General features: G+C 52.2%; 5 protein-coding genes across 5 annotated transcripts; 2 read left to right on the top strand and 3 right to left on the bottom strand.

Moving 5' to 3' along the window:
• Positions 1-608: 608 nt before the first annotated feature.
• On the bottom strand, positions 609-2,994 carry CCOS01_15028 (uncharacterized protein; the record flags this gene model as incomplete). Its single annotated transcript, XM_060463170.1, has 5 exons — positions 609-1,032; positions 1,092-1,677; positions 1,732-2,159; positions 2,207-2,441; positions 2,820-2,994. Coding segments are annotated over 5 exons (1,848 nt in total), but the record flags the coding sequence as incomplete, so codon positions are not given.
• Positions 2,995-3,404: 410 nt separating this feature from the next.
• Positions 3,405-4,588, top strand: CCOS01_15029 (phytanoyl-CoA hydroxylase; the record flags this gene model as incomplete). Its single annotated transcript, XM_060463171.1, has 3 exons — positions 3,405-3,671; positions 3,723-4,499; positions 4,550-4,588. The coding sequence occupies 3 exons, from the start codon at positions 3,405-3,407 to the stop codon at positions 4,586-4,588; spliced, it is 1,083 nt and encodes a 360-aa protein (XP_060306356.1).
• Positions 4,589-5,448: 860 nt separating this feature from the next.
• CCOS01_15030 (uncharacterized protein) lies at positions 5,449-7,478 on the top strand (the record flags this gene model as incomplete). The annotated part of the gene is made up of 7 exons (XM_060463172.1): positions 5,449-5,541; positions 5,602-5,678; positions 5,744-5,968; positions 6,033-6,299; positions 6,350-6,842; positions 6,908-7,268; positions 7,324-7,478. 7 exons carry the CDS (start codon positions 5,449-5,451, stop codon positions 7,476-7,478), a joined length of 1,671 nt encoding a protein of 556 aa, XP_060306357.1.
• Positions 7,479-7,564: 86 nt separating this feature from the next.
• CCOS01_15031 (uncharacterized protein) lies at positions 7,565-8,245 on the bottom strand (the record flags this gene model as incomplete). The annotated part of the gene is made up of 1 exon (XM_060463173.1): positions 7,565-8,245. The coding sequence occupies one exon, from the start codon at positions 8,243-8,245 to the stop codon at positions 7,565-7,567; it is 681 nt and encodes a 226-aa protein (XP_060306358.1).
• Positions 8,246-9,867: 1,622 nt separating this feature from the next.
• CCOS01_15032 (uncharacterized protein) lies at positions 9,868-10,097 on the bottom strand (the record flags this gene model as incomplete). Its single annotated transcript, XM_060463174.1, has 2 exons — positions 9,868-9,941; positions 9,983-10,097. 2 exons carry the CDS (start codon positions 10,095-10,097, stop codon positions 9,868-9,870), a joined length of 189 nt encoding a protein of 62 aa, XP_060306359.1.
• Positions 10,098-13,560: the final 3,463 nt, after the last annotated feature.

The raw sequence follows: 13,560 nt of genomic DNA on the forward strand, positions 1-13,560 counted from the left end.
ACCGATATTATTGTTTCTTTTTAGTTCTGTTTGCTGGATGTTGTTGTTGTTGGAGTATGCTTGGACTAAACTCAGTTGAACTTGAGGATATTATATGAACCCAACTCTTGTCCCTGTCTGCTAGAACAACCAAACATTGACAAAGATGTTGACAGTAGGATACGTTCCAAATGAGCTGGGAGGACGTGGAACGATGCTCCGCGGGATGTTCGTCCACAGACACCACCCTCCATGTCCTCAAACTCGATGCTCAACCAGACGTGGAGCTTGTGGCGGCATTGACAATCCTAGCTGACGGGTCATGTCAACCAAGACAAAATCAAGAGGAGCTGCCCCAGAGATTGCCGATCACTTGCAGTAGCTCCGTCCGCATCGCTTGCGGTTTACGAGGCAGTGGAGGAAGTGGACGTGGAGCTCCTCCCACGTAGCGCGGGGAAGAGGAGCTCCACGCAGGGATTCAACGTGGCGTCGGAATAGTGTTGCATCACACGACTCAGTCAAGAGAGGCCAATGATAAACTGTCATACAACATACTCGTTGCCTCGGATGCCTTTCGTGGCCCGGGATTTGTCGTCAACTTCCTGGAGTAGACTCAAGGTAACATACTCTCAGTATATCGACTGGTCCCACGGAAAAGCGGCGGGCATGGAGAACAAGCCTTCAACCGACTCAATCCAGTCCAATGGCTGGAGACCAATCTCGTCAAAGGATGGCAGATGACTTGTGTCATCGTCGTTCTCATCATCATCATCGACTCGATTGAAGGCGTTCACATCATCAACCTCATCGGATTGCACCCTTTCCTCAGAGCACCGACTTCTGGTGGCATCACCTCTGGCTCCTCCTTTATGAAACCACAAGCCATTGAGAAGCTTCGCGTACTTGGACGCAATATGGTCGGTACCGGTCGCTGCAGTTTCTAAAACTCCTACAAATCGCCGCATCAGGCTGGCAGTCTGGGCGTGCTTCCCAGACGATATCGCGCCGGCGGCATGGGCTTTATAGAGAAACACGGCTGAGTGGATCTCATATCTGATCTCACAAGTCAGTTTCGACCTTGGAGCTGGAGAGGCTGGCGCTTCTGCACTTACAGGTAAAACCGAGCTGGCATGTATCGCAGGTGTCTCTCGGGATCAATGTCTTCAATTGCAATCCTGAGCAGTGCCTCTGCAGCATCAACAGCCTCATAAACCATTCGTGCATCCGGGCTTGCCATGGCAGAGTGGGGAAAACACGAGACTCTCGCCACGTCCATTCCAGACAACGATGCTCTGTAGAGGACAGCTTGAAAAGCAAATGCGTTCACGTAGAGACGTAGGTACTTTTCCATCATTCTTAAACAGCACTTGAGGTGGGAGGGAGCCGTCAATTGAGTCCAAACCAAATCCCAGGCAACGATAGCGCGACTGGCATCATCAATGTACTTGGTGTAGTCCCCACGAACCATGAGCTCAGCAGTCCGTTGCTTGGAAGCAAATAGGATGTCGTGGGCGTTGCCGAAGAGAGTAGTGAGCTCAACCTGCGCTTGAAGCAGGGACGCAAAGTCGTCTCCGGATGCATATTGAGGCTGAAGAGAGGGGAAGTCCTCCGCGGTGAACCGAGCTGACAATGCAGGGCCACGAGACCAGAAAGCCTGGCCCATGCGGATAGATATCTGTCGGTCGGACAGGTAGGTAACTGGACGAAAGCTTGTAAGCAGAGCGTCTCTAGTCTCGCGAGGTGAGTACTTACACGTCCAGGCAAGACGCCTTCTAAGCATCGCGGGGTCAGCCTCTTTGTCTGCCCGAAACGAGCTCTCTTCCAACCGTAGCAGATACGCAAGCCGAACGCCCAAGCCGACTATAGACCAAGCAGCCCCTTCGCCTCCATCATCATTCTGTCCGAGGGTGAGGGGCGTCCACTCTCCCAGCAATAAGAGACCCTCTACGCAGCCGACGCTGCGGATCGTGGACATTCCTAGCACAACATCGAGTATCAGGTGTCGCATATGGACCCATATTGATTGGTGTAGCTCTGCCAAATCTGATCGATCCCGCGAAGCCACTACGAGGGCCGCCGTGAGGAGAAAAGACTCGTGTTTTATCGTCTCGTGAAGGTATTGCGGGAGGAGAACGTTGGATGGCACTATCGGGAAGTAGGGATGGTAATTAGTTGCATAGCTACACATGTCAGCGATGCTCATGCGAGAAAAGCAATTTCAACTCACTGTTGTAAAAGATGGTGTAGAAGAGGCGCATCCAAAGCGCCATTCTTGACTGGTGGGTACTCCCCAATATCTCGCTCGATAGTTGCTGGATTTACCGGAGAGCCGAATGGCAACAACGGATCTTGGCGAGTCTGTTGAACCGGTGAAAGTATCGAGCCTAGGGCTGAAGATGCGTTGCCGGGAGTCGAGTCGGCGGGGTTGTCCAAGGGAGGCCCGTCACCTTCTTCATCCTCGGCTGCTCGGGCGAGTATGAGTAGCGCATCTGAGGGGTTCTGAAGGGATCGATGCAATGGCTCTTCCCGAACTCTCGGAGTTTCTACCACGGACTCTGGAGCAGCGAAGGATGCAGTTGGCGTTGTTGAGATTGCTGGATGAATATCACTGTCTCGTCGTTGTCTTTTGCTGCCCCGATACTGTGAGAAGTCACCCCCGCGCCGAGAGCTAGCGAGTGAGCATTCGGCTCCCTCGCGGACGCATTTTGCGCATGGCGGCTTCCCGCTGTCTCCAATACTATTTATTACTTCTTATTAGCCCAAGGGAAGCCAAGAATGAGAACAATGTTGGGCTTGAGCAAGGTTCTAAGGAATGATGCCCTTCTCGAGATGGCTCAAACGGAACGCGTTGTAACTGCTGCAAGAAAGGTGACCCACAAATCGCACCGCGTCTTCCGAGCGCGGCACCTCACGCATGCTCGGTATTGTCTGACTCCGGTAGCCTTCGTCATGGCTTAGGTCCCGTCCGCGGAAGAGATGGAGTGGCAGATGTGAGATCCTGGGGTTGCTCGTACGAGGCTTGCGGGGGCCCAGAGACGGTTTTAGACGGCCGATGACCGGCTATAGACGACTATGGATGGCGGGGTCACAAAGTGGCACGCGGGGTACGGCAATAGACGGCGACGGTCCTATGCCACCACCATTCCAATGTCGCCCTTCGTTACTTGCAGACGTGTGAGGGGTCGACGGGAATAGCCAAAGTCAGAACTGAAGATGAGTGGCAATCATGAGTCGGTGCCCCGATTGGGCTGCCGACGAGTTCTCTATTATAAAGAACAGTATGGATCCAAGTCGAGGCATCCTCCGACCCTTGTTCGACTTGGTTGTTCTGTTATGTGCCTAGTTTGAAAGATCTTGGAATCTTTCACGACAACAACTTTCAGAATCTACAAATCCCTTACATCCACTCATTCTCTGCTGTCATTATGGCTCCCGGGATCCTTCAGTCCGAATCTCCAACATTGGCCCCAGCGACCCTGCCTCAGGAGAAGCTGAAGCCAAGCAAGAATGCACCCGCCAACTCTACAGAAGATATCTACGGCAACTATTATCCTGCCAATCCAGAGACCCTCAGTCTGGAGTCCAACTTTGGCCCTATGGATCCCACGACCATCGGCTATCTTCAACCGACTGCTGCTGATACCCCCATTGATATAATGCGAGAACGCTTCGAACGTGATGGGTACCTTTTTGTGAGTTATGACGGTGCTGAAAGTCAGCTCAGGTTTGCTAAGAACGATTAGATCAAGAACCTTCTTCCACACGAACCCGTCCTCGAATGTCGCCGAGCTTACTTCGACCATATGAGCCCAAGCGGCCTCCTTGAACCAGGTAGTGAGCCAGTCTACGGCACATTTTCAGGAAAGGACACTCGCAAATACCTCCCACCCGGAAATCTCCGTCGTCTGTTCGGGTTGAAAGATGACGCCGAGAGCGACAAGTACGCCGAGCTCATGGTCACGGCGCATGAAGCCGACTTTTACGTCAACTTCTGCAAGTTCCCAGAGCTCCGCGAGTTCGTCAGTCGCTTCACCGACTGGCCCTCCCCGCACATGCTCCAGCGAACGATGCTTCGCGCCTTCGTCCCCAACAGTGAGCTTACGCCCGTACATTTTGATCAAATGTATCTACGAGCTGGGCCGCCGACAAGCTTGACTGCGTGGGTTCCTATTGGACCCGTGTCGCTCGAGGGAGGCGGCTTGATGTACCTCGAAGGTTCGACAGACATTGGTATGAAGACTGAAGATGACTTTGCTGCGCATTCTCATAATCTTACCGACGAGGAAAGGGTGAGCGCCTTCAATAAGAACATGAATGACGGCGGCTTCCTGAGCAGAGACACTGTGTCTTATGGGAAGGAGACGAAGAGGAAATGGCTAATTGCCGAGTATGAAACTGGAGATGTCATCTTCCACAACCCTTACATGGTGCATGCAAGCTGCAAGAACAAGGACTCCGACTCGAGAATCCGTCTGGCTACGGATCTGCGATTCGTTGATCCCGAGAAACCTTATGATAGGGTGAGCTCTCCGAACCCCCCGTGATCGCGACCGCGACTAACACGCCACAGCGCTGGATGAAGGTATATAAGCCGCTTGATGGATTGTAAACATTGGGTTTGGAGGAGGGCACTGTAGAAGCTCACAACATGTAAACTACTTTTTGGGCATTGCTCTCTAGCATAAAAATTTGACATCATCCATGCGATATAATGCTCTTGAACTCTTTGCCCACTCAAGTCGATGCATCTCCCACTGTAAGGGAGCTCAAGTCGCAAAGCGCGTGTTCAATCAATTGTACCCTTCTGGGCAAAACGTATCCTCAACAGAGTCACCATCGTAGTGGTTTCTTAGACTGCGATCGAAGGCCTTGTGGTCGGTACAACCTGGTATCTGGGTTACTACTTGATTCCTTGCTACATTTGCCGTCGCCAGCGTACCTCAGCTCTGGGACCAAGTTTCCCAAGCCGCTCATTTAGTCCTACACCCAGATATGCTCCACGCAGGAGAAAGCTAAGCAAGGTCTTCAAGTCGTCCTCGCGTGGCACGCCACGTCCATCTACAGCCGACGCTAAGTGGCCTAGTCATCAACTAGATTCTGACTCGCTGTAGGCGCCAACACCCGACGTGTCTCTGGAGCTTTCAGGACGTGACCCCCTGTTTCCCTGTAGACCCTTCCCCAGTACCCCGGATTTGGGGTTGCGGGGTGAAGGGCTGGGGTAACAAATGGGTGCAGTAGGGCACGCTGCTTCGGATTTTGCCCCGAGGTCCATGCCAGTGACCTCCGTCTATTGCCGTGGACGTCGAGCGGGAGTGTTGACATGACAGGATGCGAATACGCAGTACGAAGAGTCTCAGAGTACTTATTTAGGCCATCCGAACATGATTCTTCGCAGTCAATGAGACAAAACATACATCAGCCGGGCTTTAGAACTGGCAACTGCATCTTTGGACCGGAAGCACAATCACGATGGGCATCTTGCAGAAGATCGTTCGCAATGAAGCGACAAGAAACGATCCTCCCGAGATATACAATGCCCGGGTCATTCTCATCAGCTTAGTCGTAAGTTACTTCTACTCAACGGCCCAAAGATGGCAAGGCACTTACAGAGATCACCCATAGGCTTGCGGCGGTGCCCTCCTATTTGGTATGGATATGGGCATCATTGGAGGTGTCTTGACTATGGACACATTCAAGAAGTGAGTTTCCGGTGATCACCACAGTCTTGAATTCCTATTTCTGTGCTGATGATGCGCCCCTCTAGGCAATATGGCCTCGAGAATCAACCCAAGACCGTCCTAGCAAACCTTGAGTCCAACATCGTTTCTGTTATCCAAGCCGGGGCTTTCGCGGGTGCCTTATTGTCGACTTGGCTCGCCAACAGGGTCGGTCGACGATTCTCTCTCATTATTGCTTCAATACTTGTTTTTATCGGTGTGGCACTTCAAGCCGCTGCTAGTGGCCATATCGAAGCCATGTACGTGGGAAGGTAAGCAGACGAATCATAATGCAATACAAAAGTCTCGGCGCTGGCGAATTAACTCATCTCATAGACTTGTTGCCGGAATCGCGATCGGAATTGCTTCATCTGTCAACCCGCTTTACGTCTCCGAGAACGCACCGCGGGGTATCAGAGGTCTCCTCACTGGGCTATACCAGCTCAGCATTGTGACTGGACTGACGGTTGGTCCACCCTTGCCTACGATGCGTATGCATCTAGACCTCGATGCTAATGTGAATGTCGATCAGCTTGCATTCTGGATCAATTATGGCTCGCTCCTCCACATCAAAGGCCATACACAATACATCATTCCACTCTCGTAAGCACCACATCTTGACATGGACAAGTACATCCTCTGACAACCCACAGACTCCAAGCATTCCCGGCCGTCATCCTCTTCATCGGCATGCTTCTCGCCAACGAATCTCCCCGTTTCCTTGCCCAGCGATCTCCCGACAAAGCACTGGCGGTTCTCGCAAAGCTCCGAAATCTACCGGCCGATCATCCATACATCCAACAAGAGATGGAGGGCATCTCCCGGCAACTCGAGGAAGAGAGGGCCCTCTCCCTCAACGCCAATCACTTCACGCTCCTGAAGGAGGCCTTCACTGTCAAGTCCTACCGCAGACGCAGCATGCTGTGCATCACACTCATGATGTGGAGCAACCTCACAGGTACCAATGCAATGACATACTACTCAAGTCGAATTTTCGCCAGTGTCGGGTTAACGGGATCTTCGACCGGGCTCTTTGCGACTGGCGTGTATGGTATTGTCAAGATGGTTGCCTGTACCGTCTTCATCGTATTCGTCACGGACTCGCTCGGCCGAAGGAAGAGTCTGCTCTGGACTGGAATCGTTCAGGTAAGCCAGAGCACCAGATACAAATGCCGACATGGAGCAACGTACTAACACAGCACTTTCTAAAGGGAATCGCTCTCTTCTACGTTGGCTTCTACATCCGCTTTGACCCGCCCATCGCCGGCGAGCCCGTTACCGCTCCGGGTTACGTCGCTCTGGTAGCCATCTACATATTCGCTGCCACGTACCAGTTCGGATGGGGCCCTGTCGTATGGACGTACAGCTCCGAGATCCCTCCGGCCCGCCTCCGCGCCGTCATGATGGGCATGGCGACAGCAAGCCAGTGGCTCTTCAACTTTGTTGTCGCTAAGGCCACACCGAGCATGTTTGCCACGCTCGGTGAGGGCGGGTTCGGGACGTACTTTGTTTACGGCACATTCTGCTTCATCATGGTGGTGTTTGCGTGGTTCTTTGTGCCCGAGACTGCCGGTGAGTTTGACGATGACCTTGGTTGAGTTGAATATGTGATACTAATCTTTCACAGGCCTTGCATTGGAGAAGATGGATGAGCTATTTGAAAACGATTCGTTGAAAGACAAGCTCATCTGGAGAAAAAGACCCCAACTGAGCTCCAGAGATAGCACGAGTGAGGAAAGGGCGATGGATAAGAAGGATGCTGAGCATGTTGAAGTTGTTTGAGCCAATGTGTGTTCACGTTCGTAGGGCAGCTAATGCAATGAAAGTTCTTCATCATGACAATGAGATGTATCATCAATATGATTCCTTCACTCGAAGACTGGCTTAAGCTCTTCCACTTCCAACACTTTCTGAATCCCAGCCAACTTCTCCACCTTCTTTTGCAAGCGCTCAAAGTTGGGATATTCGCCCAAGTCGGTCATGTACACTGCCGACCGCCGGAAATAGTACATATACATGTCAACCACCGTCAAGTCGTCACCTACAGCCCATTCACGCCCTTCCAGCCTGGACTCAATTCTTCCAAAGCACTCCAGGATATGCTCCCACCCCTTCTCCGCAACCGCTTTGCGAGCCTCCTCACCGTCAGTGAACCGGTACGGCCTCGCACACGCCGCGAGACTCGCGCCGAGGAACGTCCCGCTCAGCCAGTTCGTCCACTCATTCACCTTTGCGCGGTCGAGGGCACTGGAGCCCAGGAACTTTTCGGTTTGCTCAGGCGGGGCGATGCACGCGATGTAGGTCAGGACGGCCGGGAGCTCTGTGATGACTTCGCCGCTGTCGAGGACGAGGGCCGGGACGTAGCCTGAGGGATTGATTTTGCAGTAGTCCTCGTGCGTGAAGCTGCCGTCTGCGGCCTCGAAGCGCTTTTCGGCGTTGGGTCTCAATTTGACGGTCTTGAAGGGAATGTCGAGGTGGTAGAGGAGTGCGTGGGCTACGAGGGAGCATGAGCCGGGTCTGTAGTAGAGAGTGATTGTAGGGGATGACATGATGAAAGCTCAGTTGTCTGTTGGATTTGTGTGCTATCATTTGTAATTAACGATGTTTCCATGTCAACTGAAGTGCTACACTCACTCGTGCTATAAGGTGTTTTTACTCGTGTACTTGATCAAAGAGGATGGGAGAATTGACGCCCTTGAAGCGACAGTCAGCGCGGGGTTGATGTAAATGGTCAATCTCTCATGCTTACGTAGCTACATTCGCTGACGGGAATCCTTGCTGGGCTTAACATCAGGCTGGGATGTGATTTGGCAATTCTTCAGAGAGTGAGTCTTATCGTCAGGGGAAGCGTCCAAACCGGGCAGGACGGCAACAAAATGCGACAGTCAGATGGCTGCCTAGAAGAAGGGACTTCCGTACTTGTTCGTTGATTGCGACGTGGAACGTTTGGTCTTCCCTCTTCAAAGTGGCGACAATGAACAAATGAAGAGACCATAATCCTAGTCACAAGTTGGGTCGCGCAATGAAGGGAAAAGGCACATTATCGGTGATGGGGATAGCCTCAAAAAGCGCAAGTCAAATCCTGCGAGAGTGCACAATCGCTGTGGGGGCTTATATGAACCTCGGCTCAATCGAACATAGCAACTAAGAATGTCGGGGCTTGGTTAGAAAGACAGTATCGAGTACTTGCACGTTGATAGTAAAAGATCGGGATGAGTGACATATCATGGGTTTGCAAGTATGTTACTGGGGAAGCTCACGATATGCTAACTGGATATTCTGAGAACACCACTCGTTTTCAAGACCAGGTTAGCTCACCGAGAAGGTTACCAGAAGTGTCAATATGCAACATGGATCATTGATATGACGCGGTTATGATGCGATCAAACCATAGAAGCACATGAGTCCAGTAACGATCTTGATTAGAGTATAGGCATTCACAACGGGTTGCAAATGGCGCGTAGAGTCGAGATCAATCGTGGTTGAAGAGTGCAAAGTTCCACCACTTGCGAGAACCTCTCGCAAGATCATGTACTCTCGGCGCGATCATCCGAAAGATCACGTACGGCAACCAGTAAGAGTGCTCCTAAATGGCGCAGTCGGGACCAAAGATGCACGCAATCAGGCTTGAACTACCATGCCCCCGAAGATGAGGAAACGTGGCTGGCCTTTTCGGGACTCTTCGCCCACGATGCGAATATGGAAGTGGTACAGCAACAGCCACTAGAGAGGCGGGATTGGCGCCATGTGCCTGGCCTGATGGCGGGGAGATTCTCCCGCTGTTCGGGCCAAAAGAAGGCCTTATCTGTGGTCGCATGCAGTAGCAGTTGTATCGGGCGTCGAGATCAGACGGAGGACTACGGCCCTGCATCGACTTTCGGGCAGAGTCGGTGGCATTGGGTGCCGTAGAGTGGCAGAAGAGAAGGAAAATGGCTCAGATGTTGTGCGATGCCGTTCAGCCTGATGTGATGGACTGGGCGGTCACTGGTGAAGCTGCTTTAGAGAGCGTCGGATAGTGCAGCCATGAGCACTACGGCGTAATAGAGAGAGTGGCCGAGAGAGACGGGGAACCAACCTCTCGGCGTAGCCTGGTGGAAGCTGGGTCTAGGCCCGACGAGGAGTGAAGATGGGATGAAGATATGGGGAGGACGAGATAGCAGACCCATGGGGTTTATGGATATGCTGGGCAGAGCGCGAAGAGCTTTGAGACCGGTCTGGGCGTCGTCGTCTGCGGGCCGTAACGCACTAGGAAGTGAAGCAAAAGAGTTGCATGTCTAAACCTGTACAGACTTTTATCTCGTTTGCGGCTTCTTGGCTGAATTCTGGACGATGAGATGAGGGGGGGGGGGGGCACTCGTCAGTTGCGTTCCAAAGCTCTGAAGCTCCAGCTGTCTGTGCCATGGCAAAGTTCCAACTCGATACAGAGCATAAAAGGCTGATAAGAGATCCTCCTAAGGTACTGGGTATCACAATTGTGAGCCCGATCCGATGACATGGGGATGGACGTGTTCCTCTTCCACTGTACCATCCGGGAATGGCCTATGCGGGTTCCTGTTTCTGGAGAGGGAACGGAGCGAGGCCGGCGGGCGATAGGTAATGCAGGTGAAGAGGGAATTGGCCGAGGGTGCATGATGGCATCTCCAGGCGCCGTAGTCTGCATTCTGCATTCTGCAGGCTGCAAGAAGTCATGGTTGCCCAGCCGTTGTTGGTCTAGTGGTTCTGTTGGAGTCTACTTCGTCGTTGACTCTCATGCATGGAATGAAGAGAGTTGACCCGTCTCGAAGCACGTTTCTCGTCAAGCCATCCAGTCATTGCTCATCCATGAGCCAAGCCGTGGTCACTGGAAACGCGAGTTGCATATTGGGGAGGATGTTTAAAAAGGCGGTGGAACCCAGCGTGCTTGATGATGGCCCCGGAATGGGCAGAATTGGATCACCATTCTATACACAGCATTCACAGTTCCGAGCGGGTCTATTCCTCTGCAGCTCTGAATTAAACTCAGTAGGTGAGTGGTTGCATCCGGTCACGATCTCACTTGGTCTCTGTGCCGTCCGACGTGGCGTGATAGAGATAGACCAGACTTTGTGGTCTGCCTTTGCCTTTTGAAACGCATCAGTCAGTCCAGTGCAAGTCGGAGTCGCATTGCAGCTAAGCCAGCTTGAGGGAAGCCAGTTGTTTCGTCGCCCAAGGCGTCCTAGCCCGCATTCCGTGCCGCTCACCGTCTTTTCGGAAACCAAAACAGAGCAGAGCAGGCGGTTAGAGTTATCAACCCCGAGGCCGGAACACGCACGGGAAACGTTACGGTTACCGAAGTCTGTACACAAAGTACGCTTCAGCTTTGAGGCAACTTTATTCCAGAGTACAGAGTATTCGTAGAGAGCCTCACTCGAGTCACTATTTTGGCACTGGCCACTGAGTAGCAGAATAGGGGGCAAATAATTACCTCGAATTACGTCAGGTGGGTCATAACTTTCCACAGTTTACAGGTAGCGTAGAGTCCTTTGCATCAAGCAATGTTTGACCCGAATTTACAGCGGCTCTGTCATCGTGTTCTGATGGTGTCTGCGCCATCCGGGATGACCGCGGCGGCAGCTCAACGTGGCTCTCCCAGCAGGACGGGCACTATCAGACGGTGGCGGGGATGGCTTCAGTTGGGGATCAGCCGCGGGTTTAGTACCGCAGTAGGCTGGTAGAGAATAGGATAGTGTCCGGTCTGTCAGTCCAGCGGCCAGTTCCAGTGGGCTCAGCTCAGCTCACGCCACGAGATGATGAGATGCTTAGTTGTAGCCTGGCGTCCTTTTCTCGGCTCACAATGTGTTGTCTGGATGCTGCTAGTGCAAGATCCAATCAACTGGTGAGGGCCGAGAAGTTTGTGGGCTATGGACGGGTGGAAGGATCATTACTCAATCCCGCTATGGTGTTGTTTTGGGTCAATTATTGTATTTTTTTTTGTTTGATTCTTTCCGATCCCCTGAATGCTTTTACGTACTTGGACCGTATCCCATTTCCCACCGAGATTTTTCCATGTTTCCATGTTTCTACACTGTAATTGTTGAAGACTTGTTGGAGGATCCGAACAATTGGGATTTTTGAGAGATGCAATTTGGGTTGCATCACAAAGACATCATAGGGCACACAGACAACGGCAAGCAATGCAAGGTGTCACAAAGCACGGAGCTTAGAGCAGACAGAGACAGCGGCATCGACCAGGGCACATCCCACCATCCAAAGAGCCCATCAACTCGGGTCCATCTCCGATTACCATGGACTTAAGACAAGATAGACAGCACCGGTACTCTAAAGCTGGCCCTGATGAACAGTATGGATCACTCGATAGACCGGAGGCAATGACAGAACAGTTATTGGATCTTTTGCTTCTGATGGCCCCTTTTCAAAAGCATTGAGCCAATCCCGCCATGAACAATTCGTCCCATCCGAACCAGGCGAGTGGCCTGGCAGGGGGAGGGGGACTAAGTCCAGGTAACGGGCGAGTCGCGAGGAGGTATTCTCGGTGTATCCCGCCGCATCGAAGGGGTGTGGAGAGACTTATGACGCAGCCATTTCCACTTGGTCTGTTACATGTTCAAGACCTTGGTCAAGATGGTCGTGGTTGTGTCTGTCTCCACGCCCAATCCCGGAACGATTCTCCCCTCCCCCACCTCCATGATCCATCTCTGATCTCTCTCCTTGGAGTCTCCTGGTATGTTCTGCGCAGTACATACGTACGGACAGGTACCCAGTTATCGAGTTCTGGTCTGGCAATGCTCTGGGCGCAGAGAGGAACAAGCTGGAAGACGCCAGAGCTTGACCACGGTATCCTCCAGAGTCCCAGCATCTGCCAGGATCATGCAGCACCAAAATAGACAGTGGACGCTACGGAGTACTGTCTAATAGTGCAATAGCGGTAGAGGCCGCAGTGACATGTGCTGCCCCTCGCTGTCGGTTCAACACTTTGAGCATCTCGATTTGGGGTACTCACCACTATTTTTCAGCTCCGAGACACGGACAGTCGACTAGGCGACCACTTCAAATGCTCAACTCTTGCTGAATTGTCTCTTTCATTATCAATCTGATCTCATAATCCAGCACCTAGTTGCAGAGAGGAGAAGAGAGAAGAAGAGACCATGGGAAAGAAGAAAGAGGCCCCTGACGCAACGGTACAAGCCTCTACCAAGCAATACGGCGGCATTGGCATCATCCACCAAGGCCAATCATTGAGCTCATGAGAAAGCAGCAGTGGGTTCTGCGGTGCTCAGGCCGTGGTCTGTCAGTCTGCGATCCCTGGCGCCGCTCTTTTGTGTTTTCTGGAGACTTTTTCTTGGAGACTGGCCTGGGCCGGAGAAGACCATCCACCCACCACCCATGCTCACTATGCTGGTAGTGTTGTAGACTTGAGAAGAGAGTGAGAGGATAGGAGCAAAGCGTCCTGCAGCTGTCGTACTCTCTGATACCAAGTATCGGTTGCGTGTGTTTACTGCTGAAAGGTACTTTGAATAATCCCTTCTATCGTATCACAGCACCAACGTTATTATTACCACTACCAAGAATACATCAAGAGAAAATACCACGCGCGAGAGAACACCCACTAAGAGGCATACGCGGCATTCTATTCTGTCCATTGCTTGCATTGCTTGCATTCAACAGACACATTCCATCCAGGCTTGGAATTCACCTCCTTCAACTCCGTACCCCGGCTCAGAACCCCCGCCACCTTGCGTCTCCCCCGTCACTCTGAACTCACCGTTGGATTAGTTTGGTTTGCCATCAGATCAGATCAGATACGGTTGCTTCAAACTTGACTGACAATATCGTCTGGTTGCTTACTGCTTGCTGTGTTGCCCTGGTCTCTGTCTGGTCTTGGTCT

This window comes from Colletotrichum costaricense (assembly GCF_030867565.1).
Source record: "Colletotrichum costaricense strain IMI 309622 chromosome Unknown Scaffold_22.1, whole genome shotgun sequence".
Taxonomy (NCBI): Eukaryota; Fungi; Ascomycota; class Sordariomycetes; order Glomerellales; family Glomerellaceae; genus Colletotrichum; species Colletotrichum costaricense.